Below are 19,513 nucleotides of genomic sequence, written 5' to 3'. Positions count from 1 at the left end.
AAATTCCAGTCCGCTGTCCCGGGCATCGGAGGACCTCGATACCGAGGTTGTAAAAAGATGCGGCCGTCACTTCCGCCTCGCCTCTTCCTCGTACCAGTCGCATTAATACTTTCCGTCGTTGCATTTCTGCACGTTGGTTCGCGGAACGTTTCAACAATCCGTTAGGAGTTATTACGGGTCCGTACTTGGCGAGGCTCGACGACGACGAAGGACCCACGTTTAGTGGGTAGGTGAAAACGTCGAAACAAACCGCGGGACCCTGAGTAATGCCAAGGCAACGTCACGTTTTCCCGTAAAGATCGATTGAACGGGGAACGACGAAAGCCACGCTGAGCCCGGCGTCTCTAATCAGAAGATTGAACCTCCGTTTCGAACCGACACACACACCGCAAAGTTGTTGCTTCTCGCCGGACAGAGGAAAGGGATTTTATACACAGCTGTGGATGTCGCCCATCGGGGTTCCTCGCACACTTCCTCGATCCGAGACCCGAACAAGGAACACCTGTTAACTTCACCCGGGACGGGTCAACGAGGCGGGCTTGTGATGTGACAAAATTAATTGCCGACTCGAGCACCCAGGAACCTCCTTCTCCACCTTCAAACGTCTTCGGTATCATTAAGAAGAAGCAAAGACCGAGTTGTCGAGCACCAAAGCCAAGTCAAGGCTGTGCAGGTTTTCGTTATTAAACAGATGAGAGGGGCTGAGAGGGGAGAAGTGAAACCCCAGGTCTTCACTATTCAGCGAACCTTTCTTGCTTAGAGACCCTCAACTTGAGAGGGTCCAAATGATTTTTCTTTCACGTCGAATACATGTCTACACCAAAGTCTGTCCAATTTTAATGTTTGAATTTAAAGTATCAGCTACATCGTGAACTGTATAAATCGATTAAGTTTTTCTTGATCTGTAGCAAAGCTGTAACGGAGCTGTTTTTTTTTTAATTTTTTTTTTTTTTTTATTCTTCTTTGAAATGAGGGAGAGACGAGAAAAAAAATGAAAAGCTTGAGGTCGTCACCTCGACGAGTCGTCCGGTAATCCAGTGGGAGAAGCCCTACAGGCCGGAAATCTGATCGGATTTAAAACACGAGTGTATATACTACGTGTATACATATATATATATATGTATGTATACATATGAAGAGGATGGGAGTTAAACGGGTGGGGTAAATAAAGTAGGAAGTGCACTCGATTCGTCGCGGGTGATTTGAAATTCCGGCACGAACACGATGAAAATGAAAATCCTTCGATGGAAATAAACACACCTTTCAGCGCTTACGGCGGCATCGGCGGCATCCGACGCCTTTCTTTAACCACTATTTTGCTCCAGCAGCGTGTTGAGTTCATGGAAGACGGCTGGTGGTGAGTAGCTGCGGGACGATTTATGGTAACGAAAATTTATTAGCTCAATTTCCGGGGTCTTTAAGCCACGCCAATAGTCAAGGCCATGCGATTTCCACTTACCTAGACCCTCTCGTCTGATTCATGGGACTTTCCCCTTCCGCATCATAATACCACGGAGGTGCCTATAAGCTTCGGTGCAAATTCACCTTTTTTTATGTCTTGGTTTTAGAAGAAGTTTAGTGTTGGAAATGCACTTTGGCGAAGCTTGATATGAAGTTCTTCAGTTCATACTCTTCGCAGCTGTAGAACGAGCTTCTGTTTGCTTGGAATTATCTTGCCTAATGATCCTGTATAGACGGTATACTAAATCAAAGATCATGCCGACGACGTCGAGTAAATCAGAGGCCCCGAGTGACAGTCGAGAATCCATTTTCCGCTTCCACCTCGGGATGCTTATAGAAACGGTATCGAAACTGTCACAGGCTGCTGTACATCGAGAGATTCTTCCGGGTCTCCGGGACTGTCGATACGTCGATATGCGCTTGGATTCCATTTCACTTCACAGTAGGTGAAGTTGACAGCGCGTGTCCTTTTTCCGACCTCTTCCAAGTTCTCGAGTTCCCGATTTGGAGCCCGGGCGAGAAGATCGAAGACCGTGGGATCATAGATCGTTTAAAAATACAAGGAACGGCGGGTGGTGCTCGGTTTTTCATCGTTCATGCTAGCCTTTGATATCCTTGGAGTCTGGCTGACGGACGAATGAGTCGCTCGTCAAAGGGCGTGTTCAAGAAGAGAAGACTTGCCCTGCAATGGTGTCCCGACGCAGAGGAACCTCCACTGCACCCAGTTCCCGCCTCGACTCGACTCGACTCGACTCGACTCGAATCTACTCGACTCGAGTGCCGCGTCTTTGAGTTGGATAAATTTTGTCCGGTGCAAGAGTGCACCATGCAGCCGCAGAGTGAATCCAAGAAACGTGCGTGCGCATTGGTGGGCTGCACACGCAGACAAGACGCGTGCAGACGAGCAGACACGAGCAGACGGACGTCTGGCAAACCGGCTGCCGCTTTTCTCTCTCCTCCTCGTCTCGGCACAGCTTCTTTCAGCGAGTCTGAGAAGTCGTACATACGTAACGATGGACGTTGCACAGAGCGCGTTAAACAGTAAAGTCGGGTACGTCGCTCGTTGCGACGCCTCTTATGTTAACTTTTACTCCCTGCATCTTCACTGCATTTCAGTCTCTATCACCAGCATGTCACGATGAATTTAAAGGAGCTCAACTTTTGTGCCCCACATGAGATCAGAGCAATCGCTTCGGTCTTACGACTCCTCCAAATTAATGGGAAAATTGCAAAGCTGATGTGAGAGTGACCATGACGTCTGCTGCTTCAACTCAAGCACAGCCACGATTCGGGTTCATGGTCACCATAAGATCTGCTGTCACCGACTTCAACCCCAAGCTATTTACGCTATCTCGTCCTCTGTTTTTTCCATCCAATCCCTGCAGTGAAGCTGATTAGAAGGCTTGACGTAGGTAGTCGGCACGGACGTGGATCCGATCAGCATCGAGCCGGAGGATTTGTGGATGAGAGCCACGCGGCGGACTCGTGATGCATCTTGGATGTAGCACATCCACCTATATAAACCTATATAAGACACATGTAGGTGTCCGACTGAATTTGAATCACACATAGAATCACTTTGTGCAGGTAGTCCGAGGAGACGTGAGTACACATCCGCTCGTGGAATATTCTATTGTGCTTAGGGGGAAGGGGTAAACGTGCCGGGCTTAAATCACTGCGTAGATGTTTGCTTTCGCGGGATTTTATGCGATTTGCATAAATGCAGGGGTCAACGATCAATCAGTCCGGTCATGTATTTTCAAATGCTGAAATTACCTGGAAGATCTGATAATTCTAAAACACTTTCTCACTGAAGTTTGGAAACTGCATAGATATATTTACTTGCGGTTCCATAGAATATCCTGTTGCAAATTCCACCCAATGATACAATGATTATAGTGGTCATTAGTGCCGAAGGTGTATAACCATCATAATTATGATTGCGGTTGTCCGAATTCGGGATGGAATCGAGAACGTGATACACTTTGGTAAATTGGAAGGTGGCAGCGTGCATCCATGCCAATTAGCAGAGATGAGTAAAACTCGATATACCTCTATTGACCGATAGTATATATGTATATAAATGCAGTATAATAATCATTCCCAAGCCCGTTTGGATGCAAAAATTGTCAACGGTTAACGTCGATTCCAGAGTTTTCGCCCGATTTGTATTGTAAAATATGGACCCTCGCGTCGTAAATCAAATCCGTTCGAGAATCGCGTCGTTGGAGTTTTTTGGGGTTGAAAAGTTTTAGGAGGGAAAAACCGTCCCCTGCAGAAAAAAAAAAATGTCCGCGTACCCCGAACCTCTTTTCTAACGTAAGCCATTTGGCCACGCACGTTACTCGCCGGTTGAGTTAGGTCAGGTTAGGTTAGTCTATAGCTCCCTCGTCCACAGATCGATAGTACCCAATTGGACTGGATTGGTTCGAATTGGCCCTGAGCCCCAGGAGCCATCCATCTCATCGCTCAGCCCGCTGATTGGCACCGCGTGCCGACTTGTCCTTAAACGACGTTCCGTCTTCCTGCAGCTGATACACGCGCTAATTGATTGAACCACGTACTTCTATCTATCTTCCAGATTCAAATCGCGGCTGGACGAATTAGCCACGATATGATCCCACCTCGGATTGTGGAGTCTTGAGAATTAGAGTGAGACATCAATTTTGGTCAGCCAAGGTCAACGTCGCCGAAGTTGAACTGAAGGCACTTACAGTCACACTTTTATACCCGGTGTCCATTGGACTACTTTTTAGAAGAAGTGTTTAAAAAATGGTGCGATGTGTGGATTTCTGAATGCTACGTACATTTGTTGTGGAATATCGAAGTTCGAGTCACGCACCATCGTCGAACTTTGTCATGGGGACGGGAGGCGTCGAGTGGTATTGGAATAATGAGAGTAAATTTAGTATAATTTGATATCGCGTACCTAGAGTGGGACGACAGGCTGCGGCAACTTAACAGCGACCGCTGGTCTTGTTTCCCGCACGTGTACACTCGCCGCGATGCGAATAGTTTGACAAACTCATTAGAGTGATGGACAGCGCTTATACCAACCTCGTCGTCGCGGTTGTACCGCAATTCATGCGGAACGCTCGTCGAAGTTGGCAGAATTTCAGAGAGTCAGAGTGGAGTTGAAAACACGTCGAAAATACTAGAAACCCGTTGTGGTGGTCTGATTGTGAGTGATGCAGGGAAACAGCGGAAACAGTCTTACCGTAAATCCTGAGATCGACGTTATTTGCCGAGGTACCGCAATTCCGATGCGGCACGCTATCCCTCCATGATATTTCGATTTAACAAACCTAATCTAGGACCCAAAGATCAGCCGCGATGAAATCCAAAGCAGGAAATTGGTAGGATAAGGATAAGGCATACGTTATAGATCGATATAAAACGCGAACCACGTGGCATAACGAATCCCAAGACTATCGATAACTGCTAATCAATTTGCTCAAAGTCCCGCTGTTCTTTCGAACCGATGAATAAGTCCCCCAAGCAAACAAGTCCACTCCACTCAGTGGTCCCTATGGATCCCTTCGACTTGCGGAAAGATTCTTCCACGTGACTTGCGGACCGCCGTCCGATTGTCCGTGTAAGCGAAACGGGGATCCAGTGAAGGCAGGAAACGGCCATAGCACGAGCCACGAAAACCATATGGCGTAACGAATTGTAAGGTTTACATGTCCGTCAGCCCTGCAGCTAGGGACTCTGCATGACTACCTAGCCTCGTGCCAGGCGGCAGGAACTACGCCTCTTGGTCCGACAGCTGACGATCTTCGTCCTGGTTCGTGCTAACGACCGGTCGCCTGCACTAACCTCACTCACCTGCACTTAATTCCGATACTACTGACCCGATCGTCGCAGTACCTACTTTAGGTTTTCATAGCCAGCTTCTGGTTTCGTCCAACTGTTTCATTTACGGTGAAACAATAGTTCAATCTGCATGAAGCAAGTCGCAAAGTCTAAGTGATCATTCAATTGTAACCCTGATTTATTCGGAGCAACTTTAGGAGTTTTTTTCTTCAGATTTTAGTGATTTCGTAGGTACAAATTATACAATTTGCGACCGAAGAAGCCCGTTCCCAAAATCCTGTAACGTTCAAAGTGGCCGTTGACTGAAAATCACTGATAAATAATCCATTTCAATTATCCCTCGGGAGTTCGAGGTGTCTGAAAGCACCGAACTCACCCGCCGTGTTTTGATATCCCATCAAGTAATTTCAGGTATAACGTTTATAGGGTCGTCGGTGAAATTTTCTCAACCGTTTCAACTCTCGGAATTTACATTTGACGGTAGTCAGTCATCTTCTGCACTGATATATTACCGCGTCCTTCGATGTCCCGTACATCACACCAACGTTCAAGCATTCGCAATTTTAACTTCAGCTTTAACGTACCGACTGAGTATAGAACTCCCACGTAGACCATGTTCAGGATCAAAACTTGCGCAAACTTCCTGATCACCCACTCGTGCCCGTTCTGCAACAAGAATATCGAACGACGCGATCAGGCCAATACTTACAGCCTTCGAAAAGGTACAGACAGCGACGTTACAAATTAAGTTTAAGAGTGTAATAAACCTCGCAGAGCCGGAACGCGAACAGGTTTCTCTCGGCAAAGCCCCGGCAGTGCACAAGTATCCTTATCATCCCCGTGGAGGTGTATCAACGTCGTGTATGTCGCACTTATACGTCCCCCTCCCCCCGCCCCTGATCGACTTCTCCTCACTGGTTGGCCTCTCGAGGCTTAGGTTACCCTCGGGGATCGCTGGCCGCGTAGACACCGGACACTACGTAGGTACCTACCTACCTACCTATCTACCTACTCGTTCCAAGCTTCCGGCTTTTTGTTCTCACCTTCCACCACGACAGAGGAGACCTCCGGAGGTCTCGCGTAGCCTTTCGTACACTCTCCAATACATCGAGACACTCTTCGCGCTTATACTACTTATCCTCCCTGCACTAGTCGCTCGCACTTCGATTTCCGAACTCTTATCCGACCCTCTGTGCCCTTGCCCATTATTCTCCATCATTCTCGATCATGATCAGAGAATGCCTCTTCACAGTTACCTTCTGGAATGGTCCTCGAGGCTGATGAAAGTCTTAACAACGTGAAATTCTTTCGACAACTTCGACCAAGCGAACGGTCAACCAACTGCAAACTTTTTCTCGTAGGTATACCAAATTCTATGATTTCATCTGGTACGCAAAGTTTTTTTGGAGAAGTTTGAGTATTTATTCATCGTTCAGTGTCACGGAAACTTGATCCTCGAATCGTCCGACCTGCAAATAGTCCTTGCGGATGCACGAAACAAACTACATGTGATAGGATTCTAAACGTTCTGTCCACGATTCAGAGGGAACATTTTTACCATTTCAAGTGTAATAATTTTAGCCCGGCTTGCAAAAGCCCCGATACGTACCTACATCCAGAGAGGTCAGGGCTGAGTTGTGTCGGAGGAGGGTAGGTTGGCTCGAAGACTAATGTTTGGACAGTTAACCAACGTTAAGCTACGTTCCCGGCTTCGGGACGCAGACGCGCTTTCGTCAGCATCAGTGAGTCTAATTTTCACGAAAATTCAAATCTCCGGACGTGCAGGCGGTCCTTTCTAAATTACCCTCGTAATTGTAGCTTTAAGCGCTTTTCCCTCTCCCACTGCGATTCGGTCTCTTTCTCTCTTTACCATTCTTCATTCTCTGTTTTCGTTTCTTTTTGTTGCGGGTGGTTTCCCGTTGTTGTTTTTTTTTCTTCTTCTTCTTCTTCTTTCTTTCTTCTTTATTACCGAAAATTCTTTCTCTCTTTCGTTTTTGCGCACCCTGTAGAGCGTGAAATATAAGGCAAACAACCGAAGCTGCTGGTATCCTGGCGCGCCTCCAACCTGAGTACCCTTTGCCATAGGTTATACCCCCGGACGCGTGTCTAAGAGTATATATATATATACACACATACATGTACATACACGCGTACATGTTCGCCGCCCCCGAGAGGCCGGCTTTAAAGCAAATAAGGTCGGCCATATTTGGCCATATTTGGCGATATTTGGCGATATTTCGACTCGCCTCTGCTATAACTATGAGTATGAAACGTTACTGGGAACGACGGTTTCGCCGTAACGTCGCTTACCAAGCGTTTATGTACAACCCTCCTCGAGAGCTTTATTCTTTGAAGTAACTCGCCGCTCGATCGCCTTTATATTGTACGCATTCGGTGAGCCTACTCAGGATTACGGATGAGGGTACACCCGGGCACCTTGACACCATTTTTTTTTTTTTTTTTTTTTTTCTTCATTCTTACGTTTTTATTTCTGTCTTTCATCTTGTCCCAAGTAGGTAGACGCAATTTTTTCCTCATTTTTTCTGTCTTCCCTCAGTCGCGACGTACTTATGCGGACAGGCGTGCGTAGTGAGCAGACTAGGAAACTATACCTTTGTGGTACAGAAGTATAGGTCACATTCCGAAAAGGATTTGGATTAGAAAAAAATAAAAATTTGCAAATGATGAAAATAAAAAAACACAGGCTAAACTCGTTTCATTTTTATTCACTAATCATTCAATAATTATAATATAAGCGACTGGGCTTTAATTTAATCAAATACGTATCATACGTATGATTACATCTATTTGCCTCTGAAGGGCCTTAAGGGAGAACGATAAAAGCGAATGAAGCTGGTGATCCGGAGGCGGGTCACACGGAAGTTGGGTGTGATAACGCGAAACGTGTGAACGAGCCGAGCTTTTCCTAGTCCTACAGTGCCCAATGGAGATGAAAATGAAAGAGATGAAAATGAAGAAAGAGAAGAAAAAGAAGAAGAGGTAAAGGGAATGAGACAGAGAGAAGAGTCCTTAACAAAGGGCGTCGGTCAGCCCTTATCCTTTCCTGCATCTCCCCATATGCCACATATGCACGCACGCGTGTATATATGTATTTATACATGAATATACGTGCAGATCAAGGCTCCTTAAAAGGGAACTTTTCCCGAGGCTTCAGGATTAATCCGCGCGGCATTATCCTCTCGCACACACGACGCCCGCCCATATTATAGCACCTCTGCATTTTCTCGACCACATTTGCAATCTGGATGGGTGAGAGTACAAAGGACCGACAGGGGGGCAGCCAGACAGTCAGACTGTGTTCCTCGAGGAACGGGAACCGGGAACCGGAGGGAAATACCCGCCGCACCCCGCCTCTCGCCTAGACAGGATACAAAGTCGCAAAAGTGCAGTCGCTGCGCCTCGTTTGCGTTTGCGGCGTTGCATAACTCGAAGCTGCACCTCGTGACGTCACAAGGTACCTTATACGTCACCCGGTTTCGACGAATTGCCAAAAATCGGATTCAATCTTATTAGATTCTTTAATCCGACGTACTTGCCGTATAATTTTTATTTTATATTTTCACGTTGCAGAAAATCTGTAGGCAAAAAAGAAAGAAAAAAGAAAAAAAAAATTCGAATTCCAGATGTGATAATGCATCGTTACGCGTTTTTGCTACAAGAATTTTAACATTACGTCGAGGAGTGATCAGTGATCAGTCGATGCGGATGAATTATTCACTCTGTAAAAAAGTTCCGTATCCGGCAAATTGGTATTATTATTTTCAAATTCATCTGCCTCTATATGTACAGTTATATAGAGACGTGACGCGGAGCTGCAGCTGCCGGTTCGTATCGCGCCGCGTCGGTTTCAACGCAAAGCTCCCTTGTGTCTCGTCGTTGAATACGGAAAATTCTACAGGGGAAAATTATTGCGGAGGTTTAAACAAAATTTTACGCGGTTATACTACGTATTATGCATATTACACGCATGTTATTATTATATATGGTTGTAAATTTCCCAGTGCATTTCGCACCGTGCTGTTTATACTTGTACATTATAGGTATATACTATACCTTATATGAATATGTATACACACTTGTGCAAACTATTTGTATTGCTAATTCGTTGCACAGAATTTGTCTCCGTACATACATATGTGCATACAACGTATGACGTATTATAATCTTGCCAACTATCGTTTATTATACGCAAAGTTTATGTGTGCAGAACTACGTGATATGCCACGTGGGTGATGTTAATGATACTTTATATGCATGTATATTATTATACATATGATCTATATTATATATATATATATATAACTACTTGCTGCGTCTAGCGTCTGCACACCGCGAATTAAGATAACGCCATTTCATTGTTTTGGTTCTTTCAACGCAACACCGGAATGTTATGTGGATTTATACCATGTATATGTATGTACGTATTTATAAGTTATACTGTATACAGGTTATACGATATGTAGATACATGAACGATTCAGAATGTTTGATATTCTGTGCAGCGATTATCTGAAAATGCACTTTTGTATTATAGATTGCAGATTTGGATATTATTTCTTCTTTATGTTTATTTTTCATTTCGTTTTGTTTTTTTCCTACAGGAAAGAGAAAAAAGAATTCGAGGTCACAGTATAATTGATCCAATTTACGTTTTCGAGAGTTGTATTTTTTAAATTCAAAGGAATTTTCTACCTGCAAGCTTACCAAATTATTACGATAAAAATGGAATCTGCATAAATTTCATATACATATTTATTATTTCAATAATAATATTTCATGAATAAATTTTAACTAGAAAGATGAAAGTCGAGTATGACGAAATTGTAGTTAAGCTAATTGTAAATCTTCCAATGCAGTGATTCAACCTGCTTTGTATCGAGAGACTCAGAGTCTCGCGTCAAGTGCAGCACACGTGTTTCGTCGGTCTGTTTTTCAAAACGGCGGCGAACTTCTCAATAAAGTGTAAGACCTTCGCGAATGAATCAGAAGTGTTTTGCGCCATTTTTCCTGATCATGATTCGTAGAACGGATTCCTCGTACTTCTCATTGTAGAGGAATAAAATGATACCAGCTTTCGCAGCTGCGGATAAGCAGTTCTTTACGTTTTTGCAATTAATTAGAAGGTTTCGTGAACAACAAGAGAGTCATTACATTTGTGTGCAAGAATAAGAACAACTATAACAGGAGTGCACAGTGTAACGACGCAAGACTCTGCTCATATACATATATTCATATATAATTACGGTTCTGTGTAAGTTTGGCATACAAAAAAATTTTCTCGTCAACGTTTCTGCAACATCCTGATGGTAATTTAATTGTGAATAATTTTTCTCACTATTTACGTGAAATTGAAAAGCCGAGAATCGAAAACCGGCAATTTAAATACCAATTCGCCATTGTTGGGTTCGGACTGCGAGTGTATACAGTTCTGGAGCATTCAGTGTTGTTACACTACAGAAACGCCCTGCGAATAGTAAACAGCCTCGCTCGAGCGTCAGGTAGAAAACACACACGAACGCGGCGTTAATCACAGGTTCGCGGACGCGTGTGTAGACAATATTGCCAAAAATTTATCCTCATCCGAGTTTATGCGACGTATTCGCAGATGCAGGTGTAAACAAGTAAGTACGCCGACATATCTACCGAAGGAAGCACGCGTCGAGAGATTGAAAGACTGTAAATGGGTAAACAATGACGAACCCGATCTGCAATTACGCAAAACACCGATCTGCGTCGATCATTTTACAGGAAAATTAAAACACCTTCGTTTTCGTTCAAGCGAAAACCGCAGCACAAACCACAAAGTTCAACGTGAATCCTTAAAAGGCAATTATTATAAATTAAAATAAATTCATAAACAATTTTCTCCGTCATACAACAACACTATACAAGTAAACAACAAATTCCCGTGAAACATCCCGGCATATAAGACGAAGCGACGTAATCAATGCGACTAGAATCCCCCATTAGCCGGTATTCGAACCTCCCATCCATCCATCCATCCATCCATCCATCCATTCACCAAGTCCCGAGTGACGGGGGTTGAGAATCGCTGGAGGGTCTAAGGAAGGGTCGCTGCCTTCAGCCCTGAGAACAATGAGAACCCCCGATCTATCCGAGTTCCAGGCAGTCGAAGGGCTTCGGCGCCCGCGGGGTTTCGCCGGTTTATAGTTCGCCCTCCGTCCGCCGGGGCGCAGGGGTTCGCTCGCGTCGCCCCCACCCCTCGATCCCATCCCCCCCCATCCCCCCTCTACCCTTCCCCTCCCCCCTCCCCCCCCCATTCGCCCCGAGGAAACGGTCGACGAGCGGCAAGCGGCGCACAGCTGCCAGCCGACGCGAGAGACGCACCGCGACTCTGCTTGTATTCCGTTCATTCTCCGGTCTCTTTAGCGCGTAGAGAGTTGTGTTTTCTGTGTGTAATATTTATTAGAAAATTCCCCTACACCCACCCTCCGTACCCTCGCTCGATTATCTATATCTTATATATATATATCGTTATTTATTCTTCTTGATATTGATTGATTATTGATATTATTATTATTGTTGTAATCCTTAAACCCCCCCCCCCCCCCCCACACTCCTCTCTGAGTTGCAAAGTTGATGTGATGACAATGTATAGTTTGATCAGATTAGCCAATTAACCTGTTCTTACACGTACACGCATACATACACACATACATATACGTACGTAGTCGACGGTTGAAGAGAAACAAGTGTGTAAAGTTTCTTTGATACTACACGGATGAATAAATAAGAATAGAAAGAAGAAGAAGAAGAAGAAGAGGAAATTGAAGTGAGAGTGAATTTATACATTGTTAGCTTGTTAGAGAGTGAGTGATCGAGTGAAATGCAAATAGACCAGACGACACAAATTGTCGTTGTTATATGTTTATCATATAAATAAATAAAGAATCGAAAACGTGGTTCGGTATTATCGTATCGTATCGTATCGTCTCGTCTCGTCGTTGGTTTCTTCGTTGTCCAACGTGATCCGGATTGAATAAACGTATTATACGGTGTGTTGGTACACCTATATAGGTGTCTTTGTGTATAAAGGAGCGAGAAGCAACGCGTGTAGTCTCTGTCTATCTGTGTCCTGCAGAGTCTGCTGCGTAACGACGCGGCGTCTATACGTTTCTCGTGGTTTTTTAAAACTAAACGATTGAGAGCAACGGGGACAAGTTTGCAACGTATATATCAGTGATGAAATGATAAATAATAAAGAAAATAAAAAAGTAAAGAAATAAATGAATAAATGAAGTGAAGTTGAGAGGGAGGGAGGGACAACAGGAGCTCGCTCGCTCGCTCGTTCGTTCGTTCGTTTCTTTGTTCGCGCGTGCATGGCGTTGCTGTTTCTATTCGTTTGAAGAAGGAAATAGAAGAGAAATAAATAGTTTTTGCCGGAACCGCGCGTCGCGTGCCGGTCTTGTTTGTTTGCCGTGTTTAGAAGCCTCTCGTTCCTTCTTGTTATTATTCTCATCAATTCGTTCCTGGACGTGTACACACATGACGGCGTGAACCTAGGAAGAATAAAGGACGATACGCCGCCGATCAACGACGAATCCAAGCGAAATCTTACTCGCCGAATATTCGAAGGAAGGTGGAGGAATTGGGAAAAGCATACGGCCAAGGAAGAGGGGGAGAAGAAGAAGAAGCAGCAGCTTGAACCCGCTTTTTACTAACCCCTCCGAGGGATGTTTCCATACACGACGTTCCCGGCCGTTGGGTAAGCGCAACGAGACAAAATAAAACTGGGATACGTACGTCGCGAATCGTCCTCGTCCTTGTTTTCCTCTTTATTATTCTCGCACCAGATACGATTGGATCCTGATCCTGCTTCTTGCAGTTTGATCGACGAAATTGTTTTGCTGTTTTTGTTGCTCTTGTCGTTGTTGGTCGAGATGAAGGACGAACGCGTCGTGACGTCGTGTTGCCCGTCTGTTTTACCTACATGCATACATGACATACGTGTTTCTTGATTCGTAATTCATTGTCTTAAATTGTACACTTTGTTAGAAGTCATGTTTGTCTCTTTATTATGTACTTATTTATTTGTTGGCTGGTTGGTTGGTTGGTTGGTTGGTTGGTTTGTTGTCGATGTCTTTCATCGCCATCGTCATCATCGTCATCATCGTCATCACCGTCATCGTCATAATGCTCGCAAAATGCTACTTGTTGTTCTTTATTATAGCTCTCAGCCCCGGTCTTATTTCTCACTATTTACATGTATATGTATATACAGAAATAATAATTATTATTTCTAACCTCTTGCTACGTAATAATAGTGGTAATGATAATAACAATAAATAACAAATTATTATTATTATTGTTTTTCTTGTTGTTGTTATTATTATCATATACACTCTACTCTGTGTATATATTTATAGACGTAAATATGCACGCTGCATCGTTGTCTCTCTCTCTATTTTTTTATCTCCATGGTAACATGAATAACAAACCAAGTTGCTGGGTGGGTATTATTATACTTATATTAGCCATATTATTTACCAACGATATTGTGTACTTGTATTTTATTTACAACAAAGAATAACTACGTCCGTCTATTGCTCTCTGTCATGTAATACGTACATGTACTTACTTAGGTGCATAGGTATATATACATATATACGTTATGCCACTCGTCACGTCACGTCACACACGTCATACACGCACGTGTCTGTCTGTCTGTCTGTCCTACTCTCTCTCTGCCTGTGTGTTCGTCTCTCCTAATATTATTATGTATGTACATACATATATCATGTACTGCAAGCAGAAGCAGCGTATTGCCTGCATATCTGTAATACATACATAGTTAGCTCGCTTCGTACGTAGAGATGTAACGTATTTAATAATAGACGAAAAAAATTCGAAACGACGATACACTGGAAAATCGTTTGTTTGATGGTTTGAAGCGTGTCTCTTTTTTTCTCCTTTTTTTCAAATTTATCTCGTTATTCACCCGACATGGAAAATGTAATGTATCTATTATGTGTTCTCAATAAGGGAAAGTATGAGAATAATTTCGGCATATTGTGCTTAAGTCGCGAATCCAACCCAAGCCATCCGCGTTGCATCGCATCCTAATGCAAACTTGATTTAAACGCGTCACACGGTTCTTCGTTATATGTATAAATTATATATATATATCTATCTGTGTTAATCCGTGACTTTGATGCTGCACGCGTGCGTTGCCTTGCGTTACGCACGCACACGCAGGTATTCGGTTTGTAAGTTTTTCTTTCTCATCAACGACACAGAGCGGACAGGGGTCGACTTACCCTTGAAAGTCACGTTCGTTCCCATGGATTCTTCCCTTCGTTTTCTTTCTCCGCTTCCCTTAGTCTCATTCTTTGCCTTTTTTATCCCCCCTCCTACTCCTACATTTCTCACTCTGGTTTTGTCTTCTCACCTCAACTCTCCTCTCCTCTCGACGGATACACTATCCACCGTCGTCGTCGTCGTCGTCGTCGTCGTCGTCGTTACGCTGCGAGAATATTCCAGACGTCTTTCAGTATCCGCGAATATACACTGTGTTTTTCTCCCGTTAGGTATCGTTCCACCAGCCAGCCAAGTCCTCTCATATCATGTTACGTTATACTGGTTATACATATATTCCAAGATACAGGACAGTGGAAAAGAAATCTCTCACTCGGCAAAACGGCAATATAGTATACAAAATATATCATATATATACCTATATACATTATATACATTATTTTCTTTAAAATTTCTTCATCTTCGACGATCCTTCATCGTTTCAAGGAACTCGCGCGAATCTCCGAAACGTGCGTGTGCGTGCGTGCGTGCGTGTCTGTCTGTACACACACTACGTATGCATGCATTTACATACGCCGGCTACGAAGAAGTGAACCCAACCCGCGGCACCAGCGGCGGTCGATGCACGTGGTGGCTGACAGAGTTTCCATCTCCACACCGCGTCTGACTCTTCCTCTTTCTCTTTCTCTCCCCCTCCCCCTCCCTTTACCTCCCCCCGCGTCCCTGTTTCTTCGCCTCCCGACTCTTCCCCTTCTGTCGGCGACGCGCGGCGTAACTATTGTCGAACCCCCTCAAACCCTTTCCCTTCTACCCTGCCCCTCATCGTCCTACGGATTCCCATTGTTCCGCACGACGATGTACCTACGTACCTCTTCTCCTCGCTCTCCCCTTCTACTCTCTTCTCTTCTTTCCTCTCCTCTCGCTCTCCTCTCTCGGAACTGTCAAACTTATCCTCGACGCGATGCCGTGCGGCTCACGGAACTCGTTCGTGCGTTAAATATATCGACTTGCCGTATCGACGTCGCCGATAGATCATTCGTTATTATGTGTTCCAGGTAATAGATGCAAAATCCACTTACATATTATTATTATTGTTATTAGTATACGCAGGGGAGGGGTGGAAAGAGTCAAAATTTTTAAGAGACAATATTTCGAATGGCCGATATATTATCGAAAGTCGACATTTCGTACAATTCATCGATCGTTATTTTATTTTCACGTTGATTTGACCCCCACCCCAGGGGAGGGGGAGCAGCAGACACATAGATATAACCGCTTTTTTATTTTCGCCTTAAATTTTTCAAAGTTTTCACCATAATCGGCCCCAATCATCCGGTTGTGTTCCACGCCGATGCGTTTATGCTGTGCCCTATCTTTTTTTTTTATTTTACCATGACGACGCCGCCTGAAATGATGGAAATGTTGCGACAGGGTTGGTATGCGGACGTTGTTGTTGCATAACGAGATTGTTTACTTTTTTCACCATTACCGTAACGACCAATATCCTAACCGTAATACGTTGCAAGAAAATTCAATACCTTTAACAATAACAAGCGATAGGCTAGCTGAGGGGGAAAAAACTTCTCTCGATACTCGACTCGAAACTCTCTCCTTTTTTTTTTGGCTCTCTCATTTCTATTTTATCGCACGACTCCGCCTATCTCTGCAAATAATGACTTTGCTATTCGGGAAAATACTGTGAAAGTTTATGTAATAAACGCTTTGCGGTGGTTCGGACTGAATGGAAAGAAATCGCTGATCGCTGTCTCTCTCCCTCTCCCTCTCTCACTCTCTCTCTCTCTCTCTCTTTGCGGGTTCTCTAATCCTGATTTTTGTAAAGAACTGACAACTGCAACGTTCAGAATTTTAGCCCGAATTGCGTCCGGACTAATTTCTGCACCGTATATGTATACGTATAGGTTGTATGTACAATGTTCTACTTACATGTAGAATGTATATATACGCCGAAGAGGGTAGGGGGGTTCATTTTCGTATCGAAGTAAAGTTTTTCTCCTCGCTTCGCTAAAAGTCTCGTTATTGTATTCTCCTTAAAAAAAAAAAAAAAATCTACGACTCTTTTGAGACTTGAAGGGGTCTGAAGGATGAATATATATAGTATATATATATATATATATACTATGTGGATTTTTTCCCACGTGGTAGGAGAGTTAAACGAGTTACATACTCCATTCGATCATGATTTATTTTTCAAAGTTGACGAAAACACCGAAGCGAGGAAAGAAATCTACGTCCACCTATTCGCCGTCAAAGAAAGTATGTAAAACTTTGAGAAACACTTTGGTAAAGTTTAGCAATCGACGGACGACAAACGTTTGATGGAAATCGCTCCACCATGCCGTGCTCCGTGCTAACAATAAGTGTGCATTCGTGTAGGCATTATGCATGCCCGTAATTGAAAGGTTATAGCTACTTACAATTAGTCTGCGATGTGAAATTCTTTCGCATTACCGATACGTTTGTCAAAGTGTAATCGCACGCTCCTTGAGGGCTATCATTACCCGTGAAAGTCTCTTTACGGTATTTAACTTCGCGATATGCTTCTTGCGTTATTATACTACTCGCGATTGGTCCGAACCTAACGCGCTTTTAATGGATCTGCTCACCGAGCTGTATCTATTTGTTGAAGAAACTTTTTTGTGTTTATGAAAAATCGCATTATCGTGTCGCAGGATTATGGAAAGAAAATTGCAGGGAAATGCAGCAGAGTTGTGATGTATTTTTAATTGTACTCGGCGTATGCGATATATAAGTAATAATATTGCATTGAAATTGCGAGAAGGAGATTTTCTTCCGGTATTTTCCGATATTACTACTTACTAATTGCTCAATTTTTGGTACCGTTATTAAACTAAAACATGCGGACTCCTTTACACGGTTACAGAATTATTATACTACAATATGAACACATTTGCGTCCTACCGCAGGGTGCGTATAATCGGTTTTCCAGATCTTTGATCCGAGCTGTTCGCGTTTAGGCGTATACACGATTTTCTACTAAAAGCTTCGCGCCGTGCTAATAATCGCAATAAACGCATGCCTTGTACGATCGTAACCAGCGATAGTAATGCTAAGAATAATAATAATCGTAATACAACCAAGTTAAATAAGCTGTAGGAGAGCCAGAACAATTCTTACAACCTCGGAAGGAGAGTTGAGTTTTTTTTTTCTTTTCTTTTTTATCTTCTTCATTTTTTCGTACGACTCTTTATTAATAATACTTTGCAACGAAAGAGAAAACAACTCAATGCTTAAATAGATTTTCTCTCGCAGTTTGACCATTTTCTTTTTTTTTCTTTTAAACACGTTGCTTTGGATTATACGGTTGCAATAATTTCAATATTCTTGTTATTATATACACTTGAAAGAATATTTTACCCGTAATCGTCGTTTGTCAAGAATTACTCAAAATCATGGTTAAGGGGTTTTCGAAATTTTTAATTGTTTCATCGACAACTTCAGCTTATCATTAGGCTGAAGTTCGGAACGTTAGCAAAAATTTGGAAATAGCTGCCAACTTGATTTTCGTCTTTGTTTTACACTGAAGAATATGTAAAAAATACTATTATACGAAAATTTGCCGGGTCAAAATAGCCGTGAAATTGTAAAAATTAATCGAAAATGACGCTAATTTTAGTTTTTCGAGATTATCTCGGCAACGGTAATGAATTTCGACAAAAGTTTGGTACAAAATTTGTACAGCTAAAAATTCTGCGTCGAAAAATGTTCTCTGCGGTTTAATTCACGTCCAGTATTCACCAAGTGGCAACGAATTTCCGTCTCTTTTTTCTCGTTAACTACTACAATTTTCTGGATTTACGCATAGTGTATATAAAACGGAGATAAAAGTCAAGATCCAGCCACTTTCAAAGCTTCCAGATTCAGGACTTGGTTCACTGGATTACATATTTCGGAGATGCACTCGCGCGACGATTCGCGACTCGCTGCTCTCTCGTCTCGGTAACGCGCAGAACGGCCGCGCTATGCTCATACAGTCAAAAGCTAGTTGTTTTTCCTCCATTTCTGATCCCCGTCGTTGGCCTCCAAAACGGTGGTTGGCCTCTGCTCGGTGGTCGGCGGGAGAGGAGGGCGCGGAGGAGCGATCGAGACTTTTGGAGAGATGAAAAATTCGCGAGGAGAGGGAAGAGCCTCGTTTCTTCGTCGCGGATCGCGATCATCCTCCTCTCCTCGGTTCTGTAGCGTCGCGGCGGCGTTTTCTTTCTCGCTCTCCTCCTCCTTCGCCTCCTTCTCCTCGTCCTCATCCTCATCCTCATCCTCATCCTTCTCTTTGGGCGACGCCAAGGCCAGGCCATTCGTTTACCTCACGTACCATTTTTACTTTTCACTTTTTATTCTCGCGGTCATTTCTTTCTCGTTTCATTGTTCCGCTCCACCGACTCTGCTCTGCCTTGCTTACCTCCTCCCAGCACGCTCTATACCTACTGCTTGCCTGGCCTTAGCTGCGTCTCGACGACGCAGAATAACCACCGATTTCAGGCGCGACTACTCGGCTCACGATCACTGCCCTCCCAGAAACCTTTTCCTGCGTTAGTGATTATCATTATTATTATTATTATTGTTATTGTTATTCGTTGCCAGAAAATTCCCTGAAATTCACCATCCATGTCACATGGCTCTGGCTCTGGCTCTCTCAAGAGAAATTCTTTGATATGATTTATTATGCAAATTTTTATGCAATTTGATTCCTGTCTTCTGAAGATGAAATTACCAACGGAATTCGGCCGCTTTATTTGTAGCTGATTTTGTTTTTACTTTTTAATACTTTTATTTCTCTTAACAGCAGGGGCTTATATAGGTTCATACCTACTGACGCTGCGGGACGCGGATGTTATTTATATGTACCTTCGAGAAGGTCCGAAATCGAATCTATATCGTTTTTTATTTCGTTTAAAATCTTCCAA

The 19,513-nt window shown here is 43.5% G+C and overlaps 1 protein-coding gene across 6 annotated transcripts in view; it reads left to right on the top strand.

The window, feature by feature from the left end:
* LOC124412915 (RNA-binding protein Musashi homolog 2-like) overlaps window positions 1–19,513 on the top strand; it is a 133,294-nt gene that overhangs the window by 63,275 nt on the left and 50,506 nt on the right. The window contains exon 1 of one of the 6 annotated variants that reach the window (XM_046893135.1): window positions 12,714–13,023. The exons of the other annotated variants lie outside the window; for them this stretch is intronic. Coding sequence (XP_046749091.1) covers window positions 12,992–13,023 — 32 coding nt within the window. The 5' untranslated portion in view covers window positions 12,714–12,991. Of the gene's footprint in view, window positions 1–12,713; window positions 13,024–19,513 lie in introns of those variants that run through there. 6 annotated transcript variants of the gene reach the window in all.

This window comes from Diprion similis, chromosome 12 (assembly GCF_021155765.1).
Source record: "Diprion similis isolate iyDipSimi1 chromosome 12, iyDipSimi1.1, whole genome shotgun sequence".
Lineage (NCBI taxonomy): Eukaryota > Metazoa > Arthropoda > Insecta > Hymenoptera > Diprionidae > Diprion > Diprion similis.
Note: the sequence above shows the minus strand (reverse complement) of the source record. Positions and strands in the feature narration are given on the sequence as shown.